General features: G+C 59.3%; 1 protein-coding gene across 2 annotated transcripts in view; it reads right to left on the bottom strand.

The window, feature by feature from the left end:
* Positions 1 to 22,402, bottom strand: part of NKD1 (NKD inhibitor of Wnt signaling pathway 1) — an 84,836-nt gene that overhangs the window by 25,888 nt on the left and 36,546 nt on the right. Inside the window, exons 1-2 of one of the 2 annotated variants that reach the window (XM_089319099.1) lie at positions 12,821 to 12,918; positions 4,488 to 4,554 (exon numbers count right to left, since the gene is read on the bottom strand). Coding sequence is in view for 1 of the 2 variants with exons in the window: in XM_051833876.3 (XP_051689836.2) it covers positions 4,488 to 4,554 (67 nt within the window). In the remaining variant the exon portion in view is untranslated. Of the gene's footprint in view, positions 1 to 4,487; positions 4,555 to 12,820; positions 12,919 to 22,402 lie in introns of those variants that run through there. The other variant, XM_051833876.3, reaches the window with a different exon arrangement.

The following is a 22,402-nucleotide window of genomic DNA, read 5'->3' as shown; positions in this document are numbered from 1 at the left end:
TTATACACAGAGAGGGAAAGGGAGAGACAGAGAGCAAGATCTTCCATTTACTGGTTCACTCCCCAAATGGCCACAGTGGCCAGAGCTGGGCCAATATGAAGTCAGGATCCAGGAGCTTCATCCAGGTCCCCCACATGGGTGCAGGGGCCCACACACTTGGGCCATCTTCTGCTGCTTTCCCAGGTGCATTAGCAGGGAGCTGGATCGGAAGTGGAGCAGTCGGGACGGGAACCAGCGCCCATATGGGATGCCGGCACTACCACAGCGCCGGCCCCTCTGGGTGTTCACTGAGCACCCACAGCATGTCAGAGGCTCTGCAATGCCCAGGGAGGAATTCACGGCTCCTAACGGGATTAAAGCAACTTTGAGAGGAGACCTTTGACCTGGCCTATGCAGATGACTGTAAGCCCAGGCCAGCCCCTGTCCGGGAAACCCGGGCCCATGGCACAACCAGAACCAGGACAGCCCGCGTGGACTGGGCACTTTCTCTGGACCAGGCCTGTTCTCAGGGCTTCTCTCAATGACGACACCAAACCCTGCAGGAGAAGTGCCACAAGGAGCCCAGCGAGGGAACTGGGACACAGAGAAGTGAAGTGACCTGTCCAGGGTCACACAGCGAGTGGAGGGACAGCCAGGTGGGGTCGTGGTCTGGCCTGCAAACTCCCAGGTCAGAACACAGGGTGCAGGGCACTCCTCATGACGGAGGAGGAAGGCCAAGTCCAGGGCCACAGCAGAGCTGAAGAGGGCCTGAGCTCCCCAGGGCTGCACAGCGCATGGGGTCTCGGGCCCAGCATGAATGCCCTCCTTGGCAGAGCCAGCTCCCCAGGGCCACCTCTGCCTCGGGCTGGGAAGGGCCAGGCCCCTGAGAGACCTTCGAGGGCGGGAGCAGCAGGCTGGACTAGAACCTGCAGGGAAGACCAGAAATGGGCACTTGGGGGTGTGGAGGACACAGGGGCAGGGCCCAGAGGTCTTTCTCTGCCAGCGAGGGACCGGGCTGGGGCTGTAGCCAGCGATGCACCTGCAGGTCACCCTCAGACACAGCGGTTCCTGGAGGTCTCGGAGGGTGACGTGGGTGTGCCAAACATGCCTGGCACTGGTCCCCACCCCAGGGTACAAGCCACAGGCTGCCGCCACCTGGCGACCTGCCCCACTGGGGAGGCAGGAAGCAGCCGGGTGCTGCCACTCACCATGGGGTCACCTCTCCCCTGTCCTGGGCCCTCGCTGGGTCAGCAAAGGAAGGGGTCTGTCTCCCCTTCTCTCCATCCCTGCCACACCCAGTGGCTCTGGGGCCTGGAACTTTTGATGTTTACTTTGTTCTTTCCCGGGTTCAAAAGGAGCTTGCAGCCCCGGCCCCGCACGGAGCCCGGCCTTAATCTCCCATCGCTCCCGCTCCCAGCTGGCCGGTTAAGGCGGTTAAGACGCTGGATTAGGGCCGGCTTTACATAACAGCGCAGGAGCTAGAGCCAGCCTCTCCTGGGATGGCTAAAAGACTTCTTTTTATCTTCACGCCTCAGATGGCCTTTTTTCTCTCCTAAAGAGCTCTCCAGCCCGCCAAGAGGCAATGAACTTGGCCAACGGGAAGACAAAGAAGAGATTGAGGACTCAGCTTGTCTTCCCTTGGCCAGAAGCACAGAGGGACACCCTGGGCCCAGGTCCAGGGCAGGTGGATGGTCCCCAAGCCACCCTCAGCCTGCTCGCCATGGCCACGTCCCCATCCTGGGTGGCCAGAGACCCACAGCCAGCCACTGGGCCCAGGGTCCTTTCGCAGGGGTCTCCAGGGCCCAGGGAACAGGTCCAGATATCCACCTGGCTCAAATCAGAGCGGCCCCGCTCTCTCTGCCTTATTTATTCTTTGCTTTCACTCTTAAATTGTTTCTTTTTTCTTTCTTTTTCAAAAAGACTTACTTATTCGAAACGCAGAGTGAGACAGAATATCTTCCATGAACCAGAGGAGTTCACTCCCTAAATGAACACAACAGCTGGGCCTGGGTCAGGCCGAAGCCAGGAGCCAAGAGCTCCATCTGGGTCTCCCACATGGGTGGCAGGGCCCCAGGGACTTGGGCCATCTTCTGCTGCCTTCCCAGCCTATGAGCAGGAAGCTGGATTAGAAGCAGAGCCGCTGGGATTCAAACCAGCACATAAGGGTTTAACCCACTGTACAACGACACCAGCTGGTTTCTAGTATCACAAGGAAATTACGATTATACTCTCGTTACAGAAGTTAAGGCATGAAGTACAGATAATACTGCAACCTCCTCTGAGCACCCTTTCCAAATGCAGTCCCTCCCCTGTCCAGAGGGGCCAGGTCACAGCCGTCCAGGCCCATGTCCACAGAACAAAGCACGTGGACCCCATATGAACACCATAAAGTGTCTGGTGCCTTCTGTTTGCGTGAACATCGTCACGTGGTGTCCACCCTTCTAGAATGATCTGCCACATGTACATGTTGCACTTCTCTGCCAGCTTTTGTTTGAAGAAAGGAGCTGCAAAGCTTGGCCACCAACAATCAATCCAGCCCAACTAGTGGCACCCAAGCCCCACCGGACACCAGCAGTGACTGGTAAGATGGCCAGCTGCCCTTGAAGCCTGACATAGGGCTGGTGGGCTAGGGGCTTGGACCCTTTCCCTGACAGGAGCCAGGACCCTCAAGTGCCTCACGCATGCTTGCCACCCTCCCACCAAGACTCCTAAGTGCCACCTCTAGCAAGGTGCATTCCTCCCTACAGGTGCCCACATCCTGAGTGCCCACTGAGTCTGGCTCCATGTCACCACCCCTCATGTTACAGGGAGGCAAGGGGGACCCAGAGACGGAGGACCTGCCCGGGATCACACAGCAAGTCACTGCCAGGGCTGGGAGAAGCCAGCTCCATGGCTCATTTCCTGTCTGTCTGCAGGCAAAGAGATCTCAGTTGAAACCAATTATGTGGTTTTAGGCTGAGCCTCACTGCACGGAAATGTCCCGTTTCTGGCTTTAAGAAGAGACCCAGTAAATGGCGGACAGGTTGATGACCCGTGATAAACACTAATGGGTCGCTGCTGAGCAGATGGGTGAAGGATGGAGGGGAGGGCGCCCCATGGTGCACAGGTGAAGCTGGCTGGCAGATGGGGCGGTAACAGAACAGGCAAATGAATGAACAGGCAATGGTGGAGGGCTGGGTATAACAGCAGATGAGTGGATGAGTAAGAATGCTGGATGGGTGATGGACAGGTGCAGATGAGCAACACGTGGACGGGTGGGTGGAGAGTGAGTGGGTGATGGACGGAGCAGAGGTTAGGGATGGGTAGACAAGAGAACAGGCCTGACAGTAAGTTCCCATTCAAACAGGCAAGGGAGGAGAAACCTGGAATGAGTGGTGAGGCCCACGTCCTGGATGCCTGGGTCACCCTGCTCCCCATGCCTGTACCCTGCAGACCTCTAGGTACCAAATCCCAGCATCTCTCCATGCAGCCAAGGATACCAGCTGCGGCTTGGGGAGCCCAAGCCCCCATGTGCAGGCACCAGGTCCAGAGGCACAAGGGAAACACGTGCACAGAGCCTTCTGTCCGTACGACTCCACGCCCTTGGTTTGGGGCTGCTCCATTTGGAGCCAAGTTTGAGAGCTAGCTGGATCCCCAGGCCGCCTCCGACTTCCAGGCACCAGCGAGAATCTCTGCAAACAGTGCTGCTCCAAGTGCACCTGGGAGGTTACTGAAAGGCGCAGTGGAGTCGGCCGGCCTGGGCTGGAGCCGCAGAGCCCACAGCTAGGACAGCTCCCAGGCCAGCTGCAGCCATGGCCCTGAGGTCTGGCCCAGGCGGCCCCTGACACCCTCCAGGCCCTCAGGACGCCCTGGGGTCTGGAGCCTGCCCAGACAACCCCCAGGGACCCCTGCACCCCAGCCTGCCAGCCAGCTGCTGCCCTGGCTTTGGCAAAGGGGCTCTGACTCTCCTGGGGCTGCCGCATCTGGCAAAGCCTCGCCCCCAATTCCAAGTGACAAATGGAAATGCCATCCTGTCTGGCAAACACACGCTGGCTTCGCGACACCATTCCCTCCTCGCTCTCTCCTGATTCTTGCTGCAAATTGGCGCCCGTCCTTGAAGGAAGGAAGGGGTGAGCTCTGAAGAGAGAGGTGAGGGGCTGAGGGTGCGTGAGCGAGTATGTGCACACCCCATGGGCACGACACGAGTGACTACACAGGGAACCAGGACAGCTGCATTTGCAACACCTTCTCTCTGCCCACCACTGTTTGGGGGGCTTCCCACAGCCCTGAGAAGCTGCTTTCATCACCCCCAGGGCAGGAGGCTGAGGTCCAACACCTGCCCCAGGTCCCACAAGTCACACAGTGCAGGGCCAGTGTGCAGGCCCGCATGGGCCATGCGCCCCGGGCTCCTCACTCCCAGCCCACGCCCACTGTGAACCACAGAGTCTCTGGTGTTGGCCGGGCACATGGTGGCCTGGATACCCGTTCACCCCTCAATGCCGCAGGGGAGAGCAACGGACGCCAAGTACCTTCCAGCCGGAAGTCCTCCTCTTCCTCCTCGCTGAGGGGCTCTCTGAAAACCTCGCCCACGAGCTCCTGGAGGAAGACAAAGCAGGGACAGTGAGGAAGGATCTTGGGGTCGGGGGGCGGCAGCCAGGGCCGGGCCGCAGCAGGCGGGGTGGGGACGACCCTGTCCTGAGGCTTCTGCTAGGAATTAGGTCAGCGGGGTGGATCCTGTGGCACCCGAGAAATCAACCCCCGTGACACTTCTGGGGGCCATGCTTCTCCCCCAGGAAGTCGGCCCCGCCCCACAGGTGCATAGACGAGACCAGAAGACGGGCCTCGCGGAGCCGGCCGAATCAGCTTGATGAACACAGGAGCAACAGACCTCCCCTGCCAACCCCAAGGAGAGACCTCAATCTGGAGCCTTCCTCCAGCACGGGGTCCCAGGAGGGCGGTCTCATGGGCTTGTGAGGAAACCCACGGGGTCGTCTGTGCTCTAGGTGGGTGCCTTTCACCATACTCTTCCCACAGGTGCCAGCTCCCACTGGCTCTCCATCTTGCCTCCCAGCTCGCTGATGACACACACACACACACAGCCCTTCCGGGAGCTGGCCAGATCCTCGCACACACTTTGCCTGCTGTCTTCCAGTGAGTTCGAGGTGTCCAGCGTCTCAGCCCACCTGGCAGGGCTCCTTCCAGCCCATGGGGCCGGGCAGCTACCCGGACGATGTTGGGTTTGCGAGGTGAGTTTGGTGGATCCACAGGCTGGGAAGTTCCTGGGCTGCCAACAGAGCCCTGTCTAGCCCACCCAGGAGGACGGTGCTGGCCGCAGGGAAGGCCAGACCAGGGCTTATCAGCACTCTGCCAAGAAGAGTTCTCTGATCAAAGGAGGTTGCTTCAAACAGAGCTAGGCAAGGTCGCTGGCCGCAGGACTCATCAGAGCCTTTACTACGCTTATAAACACCGGGACTCTGAGCACTAGCATACAAGGCTACTCTAAAAAGCGCATGGAGAAATGCAATGGAAAGACAAGTTTGAACTGGCGCCAAACCAACTGAAATCCATGCATAATGTTTTCATCATACACATTTTCCGTGGGCCTTTTGAAGTACCTTTGTACACTATATTCTGCAAATCTATTTAAGCCACAGAGTTCTGTCTCTCAAACACGTCACACAGGACTCGTGTTCCAAGGAACCCACTTTGAGATGCACTCCTGTTTTGGGGGACAGACGAGGTTTGGGGACTTGCACTCCCTTCTCTGCTTGCACGGTGCTTCCCGACCCGCAAAATGATGAGCAGTCCAAAAGCTGAGCTGTCACCACCTCCCCTTTGTGAGAAGAACAAACACTCTCTCCTGGAGGGGGAGAAAAAAAAAAAAAAAAAAACCTACCGCTCCGCGGCTTAAAGGCAAAACTAGTCCTCGCCCTGATAAACCCAGGGAGGCTTCACACAGCTGGTCTCCTGGCTGGACGCAGTGGGGGGCAAGCGCGCGGGGTTTGCGGTTTTGTTTTAGAGTCAACCAGCACCACTGTGTGCTTCAGGGCTGCTTTGCCTTTCCCGGGCAACACACTCTCACAGGTTGCTCAGAGGCAGCCATTCCGACTCCTGGCGCCCCATTTCCCTTCTAAACCCAGCATCAGGCGGCGTCTCTCTCCGCCTCTGCCGATTAGTATAATCACCCAACATTTCCCGGGCTTGTAAACTGGCTGTTTGCGTTAACAGAGCTGGAGTTGACAGGGGAGCTGGGAGCCGGTGACAGGAAAGGGACGTGCACAGGTGGCATCATCAGATGGCAGCGACATCCTGGCAGCCAATTAAAGCTCATCTCTCTTATGGGAGCGAGACAGATGCCACCTGGCAGGAGCAAGCGACAGTCTTCAAGGGACTACACAAGGGACTGCTGAGGTTTCTGTGCGGGGGGTGTGGCCCCGACCTCAGACAGCACCCTGATCGCACCACACATGGCCGCCTGCATCAGTGAGATGCTGGGACTTCGCACCCTCTCATTGCCACACGTGGACATCACTTCGGACGAGGGCGTGCTGGGTGGGACCCCTCTGCCAATGCCCACATGTGCACAAGGCACCCACTCTGAGGACAGAAGCAGCGCCCCCTGGTGGGAGCAGCAGGCTGTCTGACACACTCAACAAAGCTGACTTCCGGCAAGTTCTGGGTCAGCCTCTTAGTGCTACACGGTCCCCCGCTCTGGGAACAGGATTATGGCAGAGTCACCTTGTCCACTGAGCCACACAGCCCAGGGTTCATGACACGCAGGGTCTGAGCTCCTTAAGCTTTGAGTCCCTAGAGCAGAGGCCGGGGGGATACGGAGCTGGACACAGCGTCATGCGCTGGCTCCACTAGCTTCTGTTGCTCTTGGACCTCAATCTCCTTCTCTGTAAAATGGGGCAGAGGAATAAACCACAATAATGTAACAACAGACGCTTATTATGCATTTGCTGCTTCTTGCAGGGTGCGAGGCACTTTTCATATTCAATAAACCCCTTGCATTATCACAACAGCCTGCTCTTTGTATCTCTCAAAGAACACAAGCTCTGGAGCTGGCACTGGGGCATAGTGGGTAAAGCCGCTGCCCGCAGTGCCAGCATCCCATATGGGCACCGGTTTGAGTCCCAGCTGCTCCTCTTTGATCCAGCCCTCTGCTCTGGCCTGGGAAAGCAGTGGAGCATTGCCCAAGTGCTTGGGCCCCTGCACCCATGTGGGAGATGCAGAAGAAGCTCCTGGCTCCTGGCTTCAGGTGGCCAACTGGGGAGTGAACCAGCAGACAGAAGATCTCTCTCCCTCTTTTTTTTTTTTTTTTTTTTTTTTTTTTTGACAGGCAGAGTGGACAGTGAGAGAGAGAGACAGAGAGAGAAAGGTCTTCCTTTTGCCGTTGGTTCACCCTCCAATGGCCGCCGCTGCAGCCGGCGCACCGCGCTGATCCTGGCAGGAGCCAGGAGCCAGGTGCTTTTCCTGGTCTCCCATGGGGTGCAGGGCCCAAGCACCTGGGCCATCCTCCACTGCACTCCCTGGCCATAGCAGAGAGCTGGCCTTGGAAGAGGGGCAACCGGGACAGAATCCGGCGCCCCGACCGGGACTAGAACCCGGTGTGCCGGCGCCGCAAGGTGGAGGATTAGCCTATTGAGCCACAGCGCCGGCTTCTCCCTCTTTCTTTCTATCTCTTTTTCTCTCTGCCTCTGCCTCTCTGTAACTCCACCTTTCAACTAAATAAATAAATCTTAAAAAAAATAAAACCTCACAAAAATGAGGTGCAAATTGTCACGTGATGGGGATCCTGGTCATCACTTTTTTTTTTTTTGCAGAGTAGGATGACACCATGGGACAGGAAAAGGGTGCTAATGGCAGTACCACGGGCACACAGCAGGGAGGCCGGCAGATGGGGTCCCCACAGGCACTCTGGCCAGGCCTCCCCATCGCCCTATGTTTAAATGAGGAGATGGCACCAAGAGGCCAGTGAGAGGCAGGGTCAAGACTGGAGCCAGCTCCCAGGCTGCCCAGTCCGTGTTCAGGGAGAGCATGGTGACCGGGTCACCTGTTGTCTCCTCTGAGACTCTTGTGCCAATCATCCCCACTGCGAGCTGTCACTTCTGATCCAGCTCCCTGCTAATGTGCCTAGGACAGCCCCCACGATGGAAGCCTAGAGAGAGACCTCGGGACAGATATACACTCACACGCACACTCGCTGTCTCTCCCCACCTGATGTGCTGCTCCAGCTCAGGACGCTGCCAGCAAGAAGGTCATGGCCAGATGTGGGCCCAGGCCTTGCACCAGAACTGTAGGCCAAGACAAACCTCCTTTCTTTATAACGTACCCAGCCTATGGCAACCCAACCAGGACACAGTGGAGTCAGGCCTCCTGGGAGCAGGGACCACACTTAGAGAAGTGCGAGAAAACCAGCTCGGGTACCGGGGCCAGCGGCCACCTACTCCCGTCTGCCCCGCAGACAGCACCTACCCAGGGCTTGGGGACTCTGCCCCACCCTCATGCCAGGCACTGGCTGGAGCCTTGCATTGCAAGGTGCAGGAGCCAGGTCCTAGTCACATCCTGCAGGAAGGCAGGTGCTGGTGGAGCCCGCTGTGAGACCCACAGCAGCCAAGAACCCCCACCACGGGCGCCTCAGAGTGGAGGGCAGTGGACTGCGGTCCATCAGACCTCGGTTCAAATCCCAGCTCTGCCTCGCACAAGCTGCTCAGCGGCTCCCCATGAATGAGTCGCGGGGGCGGGGCCCAAGAGCACGAGGAAGCCACTGTGTCTAAAGCCCGAGGCGCTGTACCTGATCCCATGAGCATCACTCCTGCACCAAGGACACTGCCGGGAGCCCTCACGGACACCTGGAAACACGACCTCGTCCCGCCTAGAGCTTTGCCCTTGATCCTCAGGGCGGTACCCTATGCCAAAGGGCTTTTCCTATTATTCCCACTTTAGAGATGAGAAAACCGAGGCCCAGAGACACCAAGGGACTTGCGCAAGGCCACACAGAGCCAGAGCCCACATCCTCCCTTCATGGCTGCGCTTCCTTCATTGCTTCTGTTTTCCACTGGGCCATCCAGCCCGGCCCCTCGAGTCCTGGGCCTCCCCGACTCTGGCCTCCGGCACAGTGGGCCTCAGCCTCTGCTCCACGTTCTGACCCAAAGATCCTTCTGGGTCCACAGAGCCCCCGCCCCACGCAACCTGGGGCCAGGCTGCCCCTTGGCTTGGTGGTCTCGGAGACCACACAGTCCAGCTGTGCCTCCCTCCTGCATCCCAGCACTGCCCCCTCTGCCCCACACTGGGCCCCAGGAAGAGAGGCCAGCTCCCCCCGGGCACTGGGTGTGCGGCCAGGGCCAGCCCAGAACCCAGAATGCAGGCACAATGCCTTATAAGGCCTCCGGGGACTGGAAACCCACATCAAAGAGGGGCCTTGGGGAGCGGGCTGGGGTTGGGTTGGGGCTTTTCCTCTTTGTCTCTGTGACTTCAGCCTCCGGAACTTAATATCCCCACCGCCGCCCGCCGGCCCTGGCGGGTCGCTGTCAATCTCTCTGTTCTCTGAGAGCTAACAGATGTTGGTGCCACGGCCTCAAAGCAAACTCCTGGTGCCCACAGAACACGACCCAGCTCACAGATGCCAGAAATGTATACGGCTGGGGCATGCTGGGGGAGGACAAGCTGGGGCTGGGGACCAGGACCCGGCCACCCCCGAAACCCTGAGATCCATGCAGCCCGCCCTGGAGCTGCCCCCGGAAATTCTTGGCAAGTTCTCTTTTCCCAGCACTGTACGGATGCAGCTCAGCCACGCCTCCCGAGGCCTCACTCAAAGTGAGCTCCCGCCTTCCTGTCCCTTCCTGGGAGGCAGGATGAGGTGCCTTGCTCCCCAGCACCCACAGGGACCTGGCTTTGGGCCCAGGCTCACCCAAGGCAGCTGCATGGCAGCAGACACGTGACTTAATTTTGCTGGTCCTCTTTTCTCCTCTTCCATGAAATAGGGATTTCAGGGGCCAACATGGTGGTGCAATGGGTAAAGCCATGGCCTGCAGTGCTGGCAATCCATATGGGCGCAAGTTCAAGTCCCACCCGGCTGCTGCACTTCTGATCCAGCTCCCTGCTAATGTGCCTAGGACAGCAGCGGAGGATGGCTTGAGTGTTTGGGCCCCTGCACACACATGGGAGACTCAGAGGAGCCTCCTGGCTCCTGGCTCCTGGCTCCAGGCTTGTTCCATCCCTGGTCATTGTGGCCATTTAGGGAATGAACAAGTGGATGAAAGATCTCTCTCTCTCTCTCTCTAAGTCTGCCTTTCAAGCAAATAAATAAAATATTTTTTTAAAAAAATCAAAGAAAAATAAATGGGGATTTTACTTTCAAAGAGGAGTTTGCCCAGAAGTGTAGACCAAATACCTGGGCTCGTGTCAGACACAAGGCTGGGGACAGCTTCCCTCCCCCTTCAGTTGTGTCTACTTCCCTGACATACACTCTGGAACATTCTCACCTGTTCCCCTCGCTATCACCTGACACCCAGCCATTCAACACCCAGGTCTCCCCCAGGGCAACCCTCACACGTGTGGACCAAGGGGCACAGCCAAGCTCACTGAGACGTGAACCAACAGCCAGAAACACCTGCACGCCATCAAGGGACCCGGGGGCCAGGTGCAGAGTTCAAACCAAGTGGGTGCAGGCACACCTGCCAGGCCCGGCCTGTAGGGCTCCATGCCACAGCACGAGACGAGCAGTGCACGGAGTCACACTCGCCACACATGTGCAGCGAGACCGGCACATCACGGAAAACACCACGAGTCCATCCACGCACAGGCGAACACGTGGAGGAAGATGCCGAGGGCTGCCCCAGCAGAGTGGAAAGGGGGGGAGCAGGGGTCCATCAGGGGTCCATTTATCTCTTAGATAAATTGGTGTCCCCTGTGTGTGGAACCTGCAAACGTCCTCCTGTACTCTCTGCATCACCCTGGAGGACCTCCAACACCTGGCACCAGGCAAGTGACATGGCAATGGTGTCACATTGTGTTCAGGGAATGACGACAACAAGTCTGGATGCACTCCAGGGAGAGGCAGGGTTTGTTTTTTTTGTTTGTTTTTTGTTTTTCGTTTTTTTCTGAGTATCTTCCAGACACGGCTGATTTGAACGAATGCCCGGATGTAGAACCAGCAGGTATAGGTGTTACCTGGGTAACTACACTGGACCTAACAAAGCCCCAGACAAGAACGCACTTGATAAAAGAGGAAACAGATTCATGGGCCAGGCAAAGGTCGCGTGGAGAAACAGTCAGAGTAGGCTCCAACCCGCCAGGCCTCGGGCCTCTGGTGTCCCCAAGGGGGCGGCACCAGGCTGAGATGGGGTGTGTGGCCACCTCGAGCACAGCCCTGGGGTTCCAGGCACCCAGACTTCTTCTCCAGGGCAACACCCAGGAAACGAGAGAGAAACCAGGGCCAGCCACCAACCTGCACCTCAACCCTATGGGTCTCTGGCCCTTCTGCCCCCACCATGGTCTTACCTGCCCCCAGCTCTCGGGGGCTCTCTCTGGCCTCTGGAGCCCTGTGCACCTGCAGACACAGCAGGCAAGCCCCAGCCCAAGCACAGCAACACACAGGCCAGCGGTGCAAAGACAGCATTGCTGGCGGCCAGGGGGCAGAGACGGGGGCGCTGGGGCAGCCCTGGCTGCAAGGACGGGAAGGGCTACAATGCCCACCCCCAGGGATGGGAAGAAAACTGGGACCCCCTCCCGAGAAACATCATCAAAACCCAGACCTCACTTCCAAAGGCAAATGGCATCTCCTCTGGAAATCAGTAAGAGTGAGGGGCAGAGTCCCTGGCCACTCCCCTGAGCTTGCCATGGCCATGGTCACCCCCAGCGGTAGCTCCTGGTCCTGCCTGCCCAGCACAGGTTCCCAGCCGCAGCATGGCCCACTGGAACCCCTCCCCCCACGACCTCTGTCCCGGGAGCTAGAGAGAAGATGGCTTCTCGGGTGCCAAGGCTGCATCCAATCTCCCTCCATCTTCTGGGACTCATACAGGGCGAGCGAGGGACAGGGGCCACCTCCCAGGGCACAGCTCTGGCCCAGCTGCTCTGCAGGGGGGCTCCTTGCGGGCAGGGTCTGATGTGCCCTGACAGCACCTGACACAGAGTAGGCGCTCAACGACCAAGTGCTGGCCGCCCCCAGCCAGGCCCAGCCGTCCCCTGCCTTCACAGGGCACAGTGGCTGCAGAAGGCACTCAGGGCCCTCGCTGCCTACAGCGACTCAGCTGCAAGCTCTGACGCCCACAGCCCCCAGAACCCATCTGCGGCCTCCTAAAACCTGAGTCCTGGCCTCCCGGCCAAGCTAGGGAGCCACGGAAGGAAGCCCGGGCCGGAAGCCCTGGCCCTGCGCTGTGTGCAGCTGAGTGGAGGGGGGTGGAGGCTCCCGGCCGTGCTCCGAACCGGCCCTTCTCGGCCCTCTCAGCTCTCCTCAGCCCTTCTCGGCCTGAGGACCAGGCCTCCAAGACAACAAAGATGTGGAGCTGCAATTAACATTCCTCAGATTTCTCCCAGCCCGTTTTTATCTGCTTCAGATGTAATCAAAGGGCTCCCAACCATAGAGCCCAGCGCGGCAGCTCCCCGCGTCCTGGGGACTCCAGTCCGGCCCCCTTCCTGGGTGTGCAGGACAGCAGAGGCCAGGCCTGAGCAGGCTGGCCTTCAAACCCAGGGCCTTTCCCTTCCTCTGCCCGGCAGGGTGCAAACAATCCCTGTCTGGATTTGCCCCCTTCTGGAACAAGCCAGCCAAAGTCCACTGCCCAAGCTGTCACCTCAGCAAGTCACCAGCATCCATGTGCCATCGTCACAACTCCCTCCACAGCCAGGTTCCAGAACTCACCAGGCCTCCCACGCGCGTGGCAGTGACCCAACCACTTGGCCATCAGCACTCCCTCCCAGGGTTTGCATGAGCAGGAAGCTGCTCCACTTCTCATCCAGCTTCCCTGCTAACGGCCTGGGAAAGCACAGGAAGATGGCACAAGTGCTCGGGTCCCTGCATCCGGGTGAGAGACCTGGAAGAGCCTCCTGGCTCCTGGCTCCTGGCTCCTGGCTCCTGGCTTCGGATCAGCCCAGCTCAAGCCGTTGCAGCCCATTCGGGGAGTGGATCAGAGGATGGAAGACCTCTCTTTCTCTATCTTTCCCTCTGTTTGTGACTCTACCTCTCAAACACATAAATTAATTAAAAAATCACACATGATTCACATGAAAGAAATACAGAATCACGGAAATATAAGAGTCCAGGGGCTGGCGCCATGGCTCACTTGATTAATCCTCCGCCTGTGGCGCCGGCATCCCACGTGGGGGCAGGGTTCTAGTCCCGGTTGCTCCTCTTCCAGTCCAGCTCTCTGCTGTGGCCCAGGAGGGCAGTGGAGGATGGCCCAAGTGCTTGGGCCCCTGCACCCCACGGGAGACCAGGAAGAAGCACCTGGCTCCTGGCTTCAGATGGGTGCAGCGCCGATCGTAGCAGACATTTGGGGAGTGAACCAAAGGAAGGAAGACCTTTCTCTCTGTCTCTCTCTCCATGTCAAGCCCCAACCCCAATACCCCATCCCCACCCCAAGAAGGTAGACCATCCTTTGGGACCTCCATGATTTCAATAAAAGCCTGGGGCGGGGTGGGAGGCTGGTTCCAATAGGTGGGAAGGGGGCACAGGAGGAGAGGGATCAGGCCAGGCGGGCTCCGGGTGAGACCAGCACTCTCCCCACCTGGCCTGGGGCCCTGCTCACAGCCTCCTGTTTTGTGAGTGGGATTTGGGGGTGTGGAGGAAAAAATGGGTGATGAAAAAAATTGTTTGAAGTCAAACCCAACAGGAAATGGTAAAGCCTGGCATTCCCCAGAATGCTCTCTGGTCTCCCCCTGGTGGCATTTCAGAGCTCCTAGGAGATGGCCGGTGCAGAGCAGGCAGGCAGTCCAGAGCAGAGCAGGGCCGAGGCGTGGTGGCCTCACTGCTGCCTGGAGGGGACCTCCAGGTGGAAACCAGGACTCGAGGGCTGGCGGGCTGAGGGTGACGCAGTGGCAATGCCCAGCACTCAGTAGGTGCGCGACACCTGCCAGGCCCTCTACTGAGCATTTTGGGTGCCCTCAGAGGGGTTGAGCGATTGCCCTGCGTATCAGTCTGGTCTGGGATTGAGACCTGGCTCTTCCGCTTTACACTGCGTGAGTTCGTACAAGTGAGTTCACCTGTCTGTGCCTCAGTTTCCCCAGCTGAGAGTGGAAAGGACAGCCCTGGCCGGGAGGGTGCCTGTGGAAGGGAAGGGAGAGAGAGCATGTGTGAGGCACTCGGCGTGCAGCCTGGCACAGCCAACACGTGCTACACAACAGCTGGTGCTCTCTCCTCCCCCAGGGTTTTCAGGGAGCCCAGAAAGCTGATCAAAGCCGGACCCAGCACGGCCTTAACCACCCCAAAAGGCCCGGAGTGGCCCCATCACTGCCCGGTCTCCTCCGTTCAGTGCTTGGCTGCATCTCTGCCATCCTGCCAGGCCGCTGTCCCCCACACCGCTAAGCCTATCACATCTCTGCCTGCCACAACTGCTGACCCACTGTGCCACTGACCCCACGCCACTGCCTGGCACTGCCTGGCACTGCGCGGACCTGCCCAGCTGTAAGTGGCTGAGTGCTGATAGCAGGAGAGGCCGGAGGGGCTGCGGGGCCTCCAGGCAAGCAGCTGTGGCTGCTTCTGCCAGCAAGGCCTGGCCCCGGGACAAGGCCTCAGTCTGCTGCCAGGGTCCAGCGCGCGTGCCCTGCTGAGCAGGGTGGCCCCGAGCCAGGCGCTTATGACAGATGGCACTGTCAGCTACTGACCAAAGAACAGTGTCCCTGCATCCCACGGCCACTCGCTGTGGGGCAAGGCTGGGCACTCCTGCCTGGGGCAGAGGCCAGCCCTGGGGCCTGGAGACCCGAGGGAGCCTGGAGGTCCTCGCTCTCAGCCTTGCATGTATGCGGTTCCTGCTTCTTGTTTCCCTAACTTCAATACAGAGACAGAATAAGAGCCTCCCCTTTGGTACAGGCCGCGAGGCCCCATCCGCTGCAGAGGGCACACAGCAACAGTCTGGGACAGCTCAGGGGCCCTCCTGCTGCACACACATGCACGTGAACACACAGGTGCAGATACATATGGTGCAGGCACGTGCACGCACGCAATATACAGGAATGCACACACACACACACACACACTACCTATCACTGCAACACACCTAAGGCACACACACCCATGTAATGCAGATGACTGCACCCATGCACATGTATGTGTAGCATATGCATATGTGCACAGGCACGTACAACCCTTGCCTGGGCTGCTCCTCCACTTAGAGACTCCTTTCCCTTTTCTGGGGCAACTGCTGTGCCCCCCGCGCTGAGCCACTGTGGAGAATGACTCCCCACCATGCCCACACACCACACCTGGGCTCCCACAGGACAGCTTGTCCCGACACTCGACAGTTATGCATCACCAGAACCAAACTCGTAAGCCGCAGTGTTCCTATCTGTAAAATGGGGGCACTGAATCCACCCAGTTCGTGGCACAGGGGTGCAAGAGTCACATAGTGGGGTAGACGTAGGAGAAGGCAGGAGAGTAAAGAGTGGTTTTGATGGTCCCAGCTCCTGGGGTCTATGGCGCTGGCAGGCCGGAGAGCAATCGAGCGTGGGCCGAGAGCGTGAACCCACAGCCCTGCCGTGTCACTCCACAAAGCCGCCGTGGCTCTGACTTAAACAGCATTCCCTTTCTGGAAGGGCACAGGGCCTGCCAGGACAGGAAGCTGGAGCTGTCGCCTCTGCACACCAGCTCTCAGGACCATTCGAATGTCGACGTCTCTCTTTCCATCCAAGAACACGCAATGCTCTCATGCTAAAAAAGCTGCTTTTTAAACCAGTGGTTGTTCCACTAGAAAGCACGCCATGGCTCAGTGCCTGGCTGCCACCACCAAGGTGCGCCACAGGCATCCGAAACCTCCTGTGTCCCAAACCAACGCCTGGCATCCCCAGAACCTGTCCCCCAGCCCAGCATCCCCCCCTGCTTCACCCGGGGCGCCCCTCACCCCTGCTCAGCCCAGCCGCCCGGCCAACCCTCCCTGCCAGCCGCAGGTGCAGCCTGTGTGCTCCCCCTTCAAAACACATGGGGAAACCAGCCACGCCCACCTCCACCCCACCTCCTCCGCCTCTGCCAGCTCTTCTTGCCCCTGCCCCACTCCCATCCCTTCCCAAGTCCCCAAGTCCTCCCAATGTCCTGCAGAGCTCTGCCCTGCGTGTCCGCCCCCCCCCCCCCCATCGACTCCTGCCCTTGCTCACTCCACCACAGCTGCACAGCCTCCTTGCTGTTGCCGGAACACCTCTGGCACAGCCCACTTCAGGGCCTTTGCACTTGCTATCCCCTCTGCCTCCAATGCACTGGCTCCAGACGCTGCCCCTCTCCTTCCCTGCCTTCAGGTTTGTGCAAACTGTCACCCCCTTTGTCACCAGGCCTCCCTGCTTACAAACACAGCATCCTCTCTGCCTCCCTGTCTTACTTTTCACTGGGGTTGCCTCCACCCTCTGACCTACCATGAATGCCTGACAGAGGAGGCATCCACAAGCACGCACTGACCCACCAAATGCGGCTCTCTAGCTACTGACTCAGAAAAGCATCCCGTGCACTTGCCTGAGAAGGAGCCAACAGCTGCCAAAGAGCACAGAGATGCGACCGCCCAGCTGACATGACCGCCACATGCTTCCGAACATGGCGGTCAGAGGCACGCACCTGCAGAGGTGGGCACCAGAGGGGTCCCCGCGGCCGCGCTGGGTGCTAGACTCCAGCTCAGCTACTCGCTAGCCACGAGCGTGCGTAGCCACTTCTGCAAGCCGCCATGCATTTGGAAGAAAACAAAAGAAAGCCAAAGCAGGCAGGAAGGGCGCCAGCATTGGTTCAGGAAGGACCCACACACTGAGGCCACTAGGAGGGCCTGGGCCTAGCGCGGCTGGGTCCTCAGCTCCTCTCTCTCTTTTTTTTTTTTTTTGACAGGCAGAGTTAGACAGTGAGAGAGAGACAGAGAGAAAGGCCTTCCCTCTGTTGGTTCACCCCCAAAATGGCCACTACGGCCAGCACGTTGTGCCAATCTGAAGCCAGGAGCCAGGTGCTTCTCCTGGTCTCCCATGGGGTGCAGGGCCCAAGCACTTGGGCCATCCTCCACTGCACTCCCTGGCCACAGCAGAGAGCTGGCCTGGAAGAGAAGCAACCGGGACAGGACCAGCGCCCCAACCGGGACTAGAACCCGGTGTGCCGGCACCGCAGGCGGAGGATTAGCCTAGTGAGCCGTGGCGCCGGCCCTCAGCTCCTCTTAAAACGGATGGTCTTGTGGTTCCAGCTGAGGGGAGAGGGAGGCGCCAGGCTTCTGTGCCCCCCAGACCCTTGCTGGGCCCCCTCTCAGCCACACTGCTGCACACAGCCAGCCAGGGGCGCCACCAGAAACCGCCTGCCTTGCACGGCTGTCGGCCACACACGCAAGGAAGCTGGGGTGCTGCGGGACCCTTTTCTTGTGGTCCTGTATTTCAGACAAGGCTGTGATGGTAGAGGCGGCAGGAGGCCGGCTGAGGAAGTCACACAGGTGCTGTCACTGGGAGCCCAGGCGGGGGGGGGGGGGGGGCAGATCCCTCCTCCCAGTCCCACCCAGCGCACACCAGTTCTCACGCAAGCGAAGATCTAGAAACAAAAGCAGCCGGGATTGGGAGGCAGCTGCTGGCCCCTGCATGACAGGTCCAGGGAGGCCCCTGCACATCCGGGAGAGGCTGGGCAGCCAGCTGGGACCATCTGAAGCCTGGCAGTCAGAAGGCAACCCCGCCCCTCACACCTGAACCTCACCCAGCCACCTGCAGAGCCCAGCAAGCAAGCTCTCGGCCCAATTTACAGATGCAGAGGCTGATGTCTGAGAAGGGAGAAAAGAAAGCGGGTGAGGTCAGAAGGTCCTAGACAGCACTCCCCTGAACTCTGAACTCTGAACTCTGACACACGTGTTGCTGACAAGCCGATGGAGAGCAAGCTCGGTTCATCTCGGACAAAGCAGACAGGACACGGGTCCAGCTCAGAGAGGCCACGGTCACTCGGGGGCCAGAGCAGCCGGATGAGGGCCCCCACCCCGTGCCAGGCCTGACTGACAGGCAAACAGGAAAGGTCATTTCCTCCCACTCCACCCCATCCCACCTCCACTCCACGAACCGCTGTCCCCACCTTCGGGGGTCTCACCCAAGCACAGGAAGCCCCTTCTGAGCAGCCCCTCCCCAGGGGCCTCTCACGAGCCTCCACGGCCTTCAGGGCTGCCGTTCCAGGCTGTCCCTTAGGGGAGAGCCAAGGCCACCCAAAGCTCTCCATCCTTCTCACCCCTGGCTTGGCCTCTGCAGTGGGCAGCCGGGCAGCAGAAGCCCAGCCCAGCACCCATTCTGCTTTCTCCAAGGAAACACTTTGCCTTCTCCACCACACCCCCACATTGTTATTTATTTGAAAGGCAGAAAGACACACACACAGAGGTATTTCTATGAGCTGGTTGATTCCCCAAATGCCCACAAACAGCCATGGTTGGGCCAAGATGAAGCCACGAGTCTGGAACGCCACCCAGGTCTCCCATGGGAGTGCAGGAACCCAAGTACTTGACCATCATCACCTGCAGCCTCCCAGGTGCACCGGCAGGCTGAAGGCCCTGGGCTCAGAAGCAGGGCCGGGACGTGCATGGAGGCACAGCGAGGTACGGTACAGGTATCCCAAGCGGTGTCTTGACCGCCACCCCAAACACCCACCCCTGCAGGTAACACTTGGATTTTCTTCCCTCCGTGGGCCTTCCAGACTTCACAAACACAGGACGCTCAGCTAAACTTGGATCTCTATAAACAACCAATAATTGTTTACCAAAAAAGCAGTATGTATTGTCAACCTCCAACGCAAATTTAACAGGATATCCCGTGTTTGCCCTACCCCTCCACTACTCTCTCCCACGTGGTGGGGGCAGAGCTGACGTCTCTCCTTAATCCTACCTAAGAAAACAGCCAACCCAGGGGAAAATGGGGCTAGGATGTTAAAAAAAAAAAAAAAAAAAAAAAGAGAGAGAGAGAGAGAGAGAAAATGGCTTCTGACATCATTTGAGCCCCTGGATCAAACCATGCCTGAAGCTAGTGCTTCCCGCAGACTCTCCAACGACAGGAACCTGCAAACCTCTACACCTTCCCCGCGTTTGCTCTCGCAGTTTGCACTTGGCTGTCATGGTGAGCAGAGTGAGTCCCTCTCAGTCTCTCCCACCACCCACCGGCACACAGCGCGGACGGCATGGCGGTGCCGGAACACTGGGGTTTCCCCTTCTCCGTGCCCCAGCGCTGTCTCGTCCTCATCCCAGGGCCTCGTGCAGCCAACGCGGGCCCCCACCAGCCCGGTTTCCTCGCCCTGGAAATGAAAACACCAGCGCCTGTCTCCAGGGCGCCCGGATAACTGCACTGCTCCCACAGGACCCTTGGTGGCGTGGCCAGTAACCAGGATGACAGGGGCGGCAGGAACTATCCTGGGCAGCGGGGCATGCCCACCCTACCCCCCACCTGCCATCACACACCCCCGCTATGGTCTGCTCACCCCTCCAGCCCGCACTCCAAGGCTGCTCTCGGCCATGCCAGGAGCCCAGGCCGCGGTCCCTCCCCTGTCTCCCCACTGCAGGCCCTATGGACCTGGCGCAGGGCCTGGAACACACAAAACGGAGACCAGGAAGTCAGCGCCAGCCCTCCTCATCCTCCTCCCCACGGGCTCTGGGTTGCCTCTGTGTCTCCCTAACAGCCTCCCGGGTGAGCCATGGGCCTCAGGAGGCCCCGCCCAGCTCAGCAGCCCCCAGGAGGTGGCGGGGGTGGCGGCGACAACGCGCTGGCCCTGCGACAGCCTGCATTGATCTGGGGCCAGCGTGGACTGGATCTGAGCTGGCGGCCTGTTCCAGCCTCCAGTCCTGGCTCCTGCTCAAAACACGGGCCCGGCGTCTCCCTGCGGCCACTGCCAGCTCCAGCCCTGACAGCAGCCAAGTCACTGCCCAGAATGCAAATGGGGCAGGTGCAAAGGGCCTCTCTTCCACCCACGCACGGCCCGGCGGCCCACCCCCGAGCAGACAGCGGCCGCCTCCCACACAGCTCGCTGGCCTGTGCCAGGGCAGCCTCCCTGCTGGCGTCCGTGGTCCAGCCAGGCCCACGGCCTGAGGTCAGCGCCCTGGCTCACACCCCAGCCCAGATGGCACGCTCCTCTCTGTTCACGGGCTCCCTCCCCTGCTCTGCCGACCTCAGGGGCTCCCCACTCCAACCAACTCAAAGCCCTCGGGTGCTCCCTCCCCAGCCCTGCTCACCGGGAACCGAAGGTTATGGCGTGGAGAACTGCAAGTTTAAGAGCTGGGTGTTCTGACTCAGTTTCCCCACCTGTCAAAGGGAGGAGGCGGGGCAAGAGGCTGTGCTACAGCAGCCCAGGACTCCGCTCCTGACTCCAGCTTCCTGCTAACGCAGACCCTAGGAGGAACCCCATCAGGTCCCAGCCACCCACGCAGGAGACCTGGATCAAGTTTCCAGCTTCTGGTTTCAGTCTGGACCAGCCCAGGCTGTGGGCATTTGGGGAGTGAACCTACAGATAGGAGATCTCTTTCTCTCCCTCTCTCTGCCTTTCAAATATAAATCAATCAATAACCACTCCCTTCATAGGAATGCATGAACGTATGTGGGTATTTTTACTTCCTCTGTTGGCTGCATGACAATTTCTTGGTATGAGTGAATTCGTCAGCTTCTCACTACTACACCCAAACACCCGAGACAAGCTGCTTATGAGGTTCACAGACCGGGGTGGGTCAGGTCCCACTGGCCAGACCATCAGGTGACGCCAGGGGACGGCAGAGTGTGTGTGGAGGAACAATGCACAGTGACCCAGAAGCAGAGGGAGTAACTGGGCCCAAACCTCTCTTCAGGGGCGTGCCCCCAGTGACCTAAGGATGTCCCACTCGGCCCAGCTCCCAGACACCAGGACCGGATCGAGACCCCGCCCTTCCTACACCTGCACCACCAGTCCACAGCTTTGGGGTTTCAATGTCTGCCCAAACCACAGTGAGGCGGCGTGAGTGTGCTCAAGGCTACATGATCAGTGCGGGGAGGAGAGCCTGGGCCCGAGCATCCGGGAAAAGGCCGGGCCTCATCCATACGCGGAGGACCAGGCTGGCAGGCGGGGCCACCTGTAGCACCAAGGCCACTCAGCAAACAGCTCCAACAAGACCCGCCGGCGCGACTGCCTTCTCAGAGGCACGGGAACCACACAGACGGGAGCCAGCACCTCTGGAGACAACCCCCCAAGGCAGCAGGACCCCCCCTACCAAGGCAGATACAGGACAGCAGCAGTGAGGCACAGCCTGGAACTGCAGGCGCTGGCTGCACAGAGCTCCGCCACGCAGCCCATGGCGGGCCTGCTGAACCAAGGGTGGGGACAGGAAACCAACACGGAGATCACAGCAAAACTGGAGGTGAGGGGCGGGCGCTGTGGGGTGGCAGGTGAAGCTGCCACCTGGGACGCCTGCATCCCGCGTCGGGGCTCCGATCTGAGTTCTGGCTCCCTCGCTTCGCTAATGCACCTGGGAGCCAGCAGTGCTTGGGCCCCCGCCGCCCACTCGGGAGACCTGGATGGAATTCCAGGTTCCTGCCTTTGGCCTGGCCCAGACCTCACTGTTGTAGGCATTTGGGGAGTCAACTAGTGGATGGAAGATCTCTCTCTCTCTGTTTCTCCCTCTCTTTCTAGTGCTCTTGGTTTTGAACAAATTTTTTTTTTTTTTAATTTTTTGACAGGCAGAGTGGACAGTGAGAGAGAGAGACAGAGAGAAAGGTCTTCCTTTGGCCGTTGGTTCACCCTCCAATGGCCGCCACAGCCGGCGCACTGCGGCCAGCGCACCACGCTGATCCGATGGCAGGAGCCAGGAGCCAGGCGCTTCTCCTGGTCTCCCATGGGGTGCAGGGCCCAAGTACCTGGGCCATCCTCCACTGCACTCCCGGGCCACAGCAGAGAGCTGGCCTGGAAGAGGGGCAACCGGGACAGAATCCGGCACCCTGACCGGGACTAGAACCCGGTGTGCCGGCGCTGCTAGGCGGAGGATTAGCCTAGTGAGCCGCGGCGCCAGCCTGAACAAGTATTTTTTTAAAAAACAAGAGAACAAGCGATGCGCCACACTGATGGGGGGGTGGGGGAGGCAGTGTTCTTAACGCCTTCAACTGTCAGCAGGGACACATGAAGGGACACTGCTGTTCTCCCCGTTCTACAGATGAGGAAACTGAGGCAGAGAACAGTTAAGAAACTTGCACCAGCAGCTACGGAGTGGCAGCTTCGAGCCCCAAACTCGGCCGCCTGCACGCCCGAGGCTGTGCCCTAACCATCTGGCTGCTCCATTCCAGCCCAGCAGGGCCACAGAAACAACAG

The sequence above is a fragment of the Oryctolagus cuniculus genome, chromosome 18 (assembly GCF_051225735.1).
Source record: "Oryctolagus cuniculus isolate XC-2025 breed Fujian yellow rabbit chromosome 18, ASM5122573v1, whole genome shotgun sequence".
Taxonomy (NCBI): domain Eukaryota; kingdom Metazoa; phylum Chordata; class Mammalia; order Lagomorpha; family Leporidae; genus Oryctolagus; species Oryctolagus cuniculus.
The sequence above is the reverse complement of the archived record's forward strand: the minus strand, read 5'-3'. Positions and strand labels throughout refer to the sequence as shown.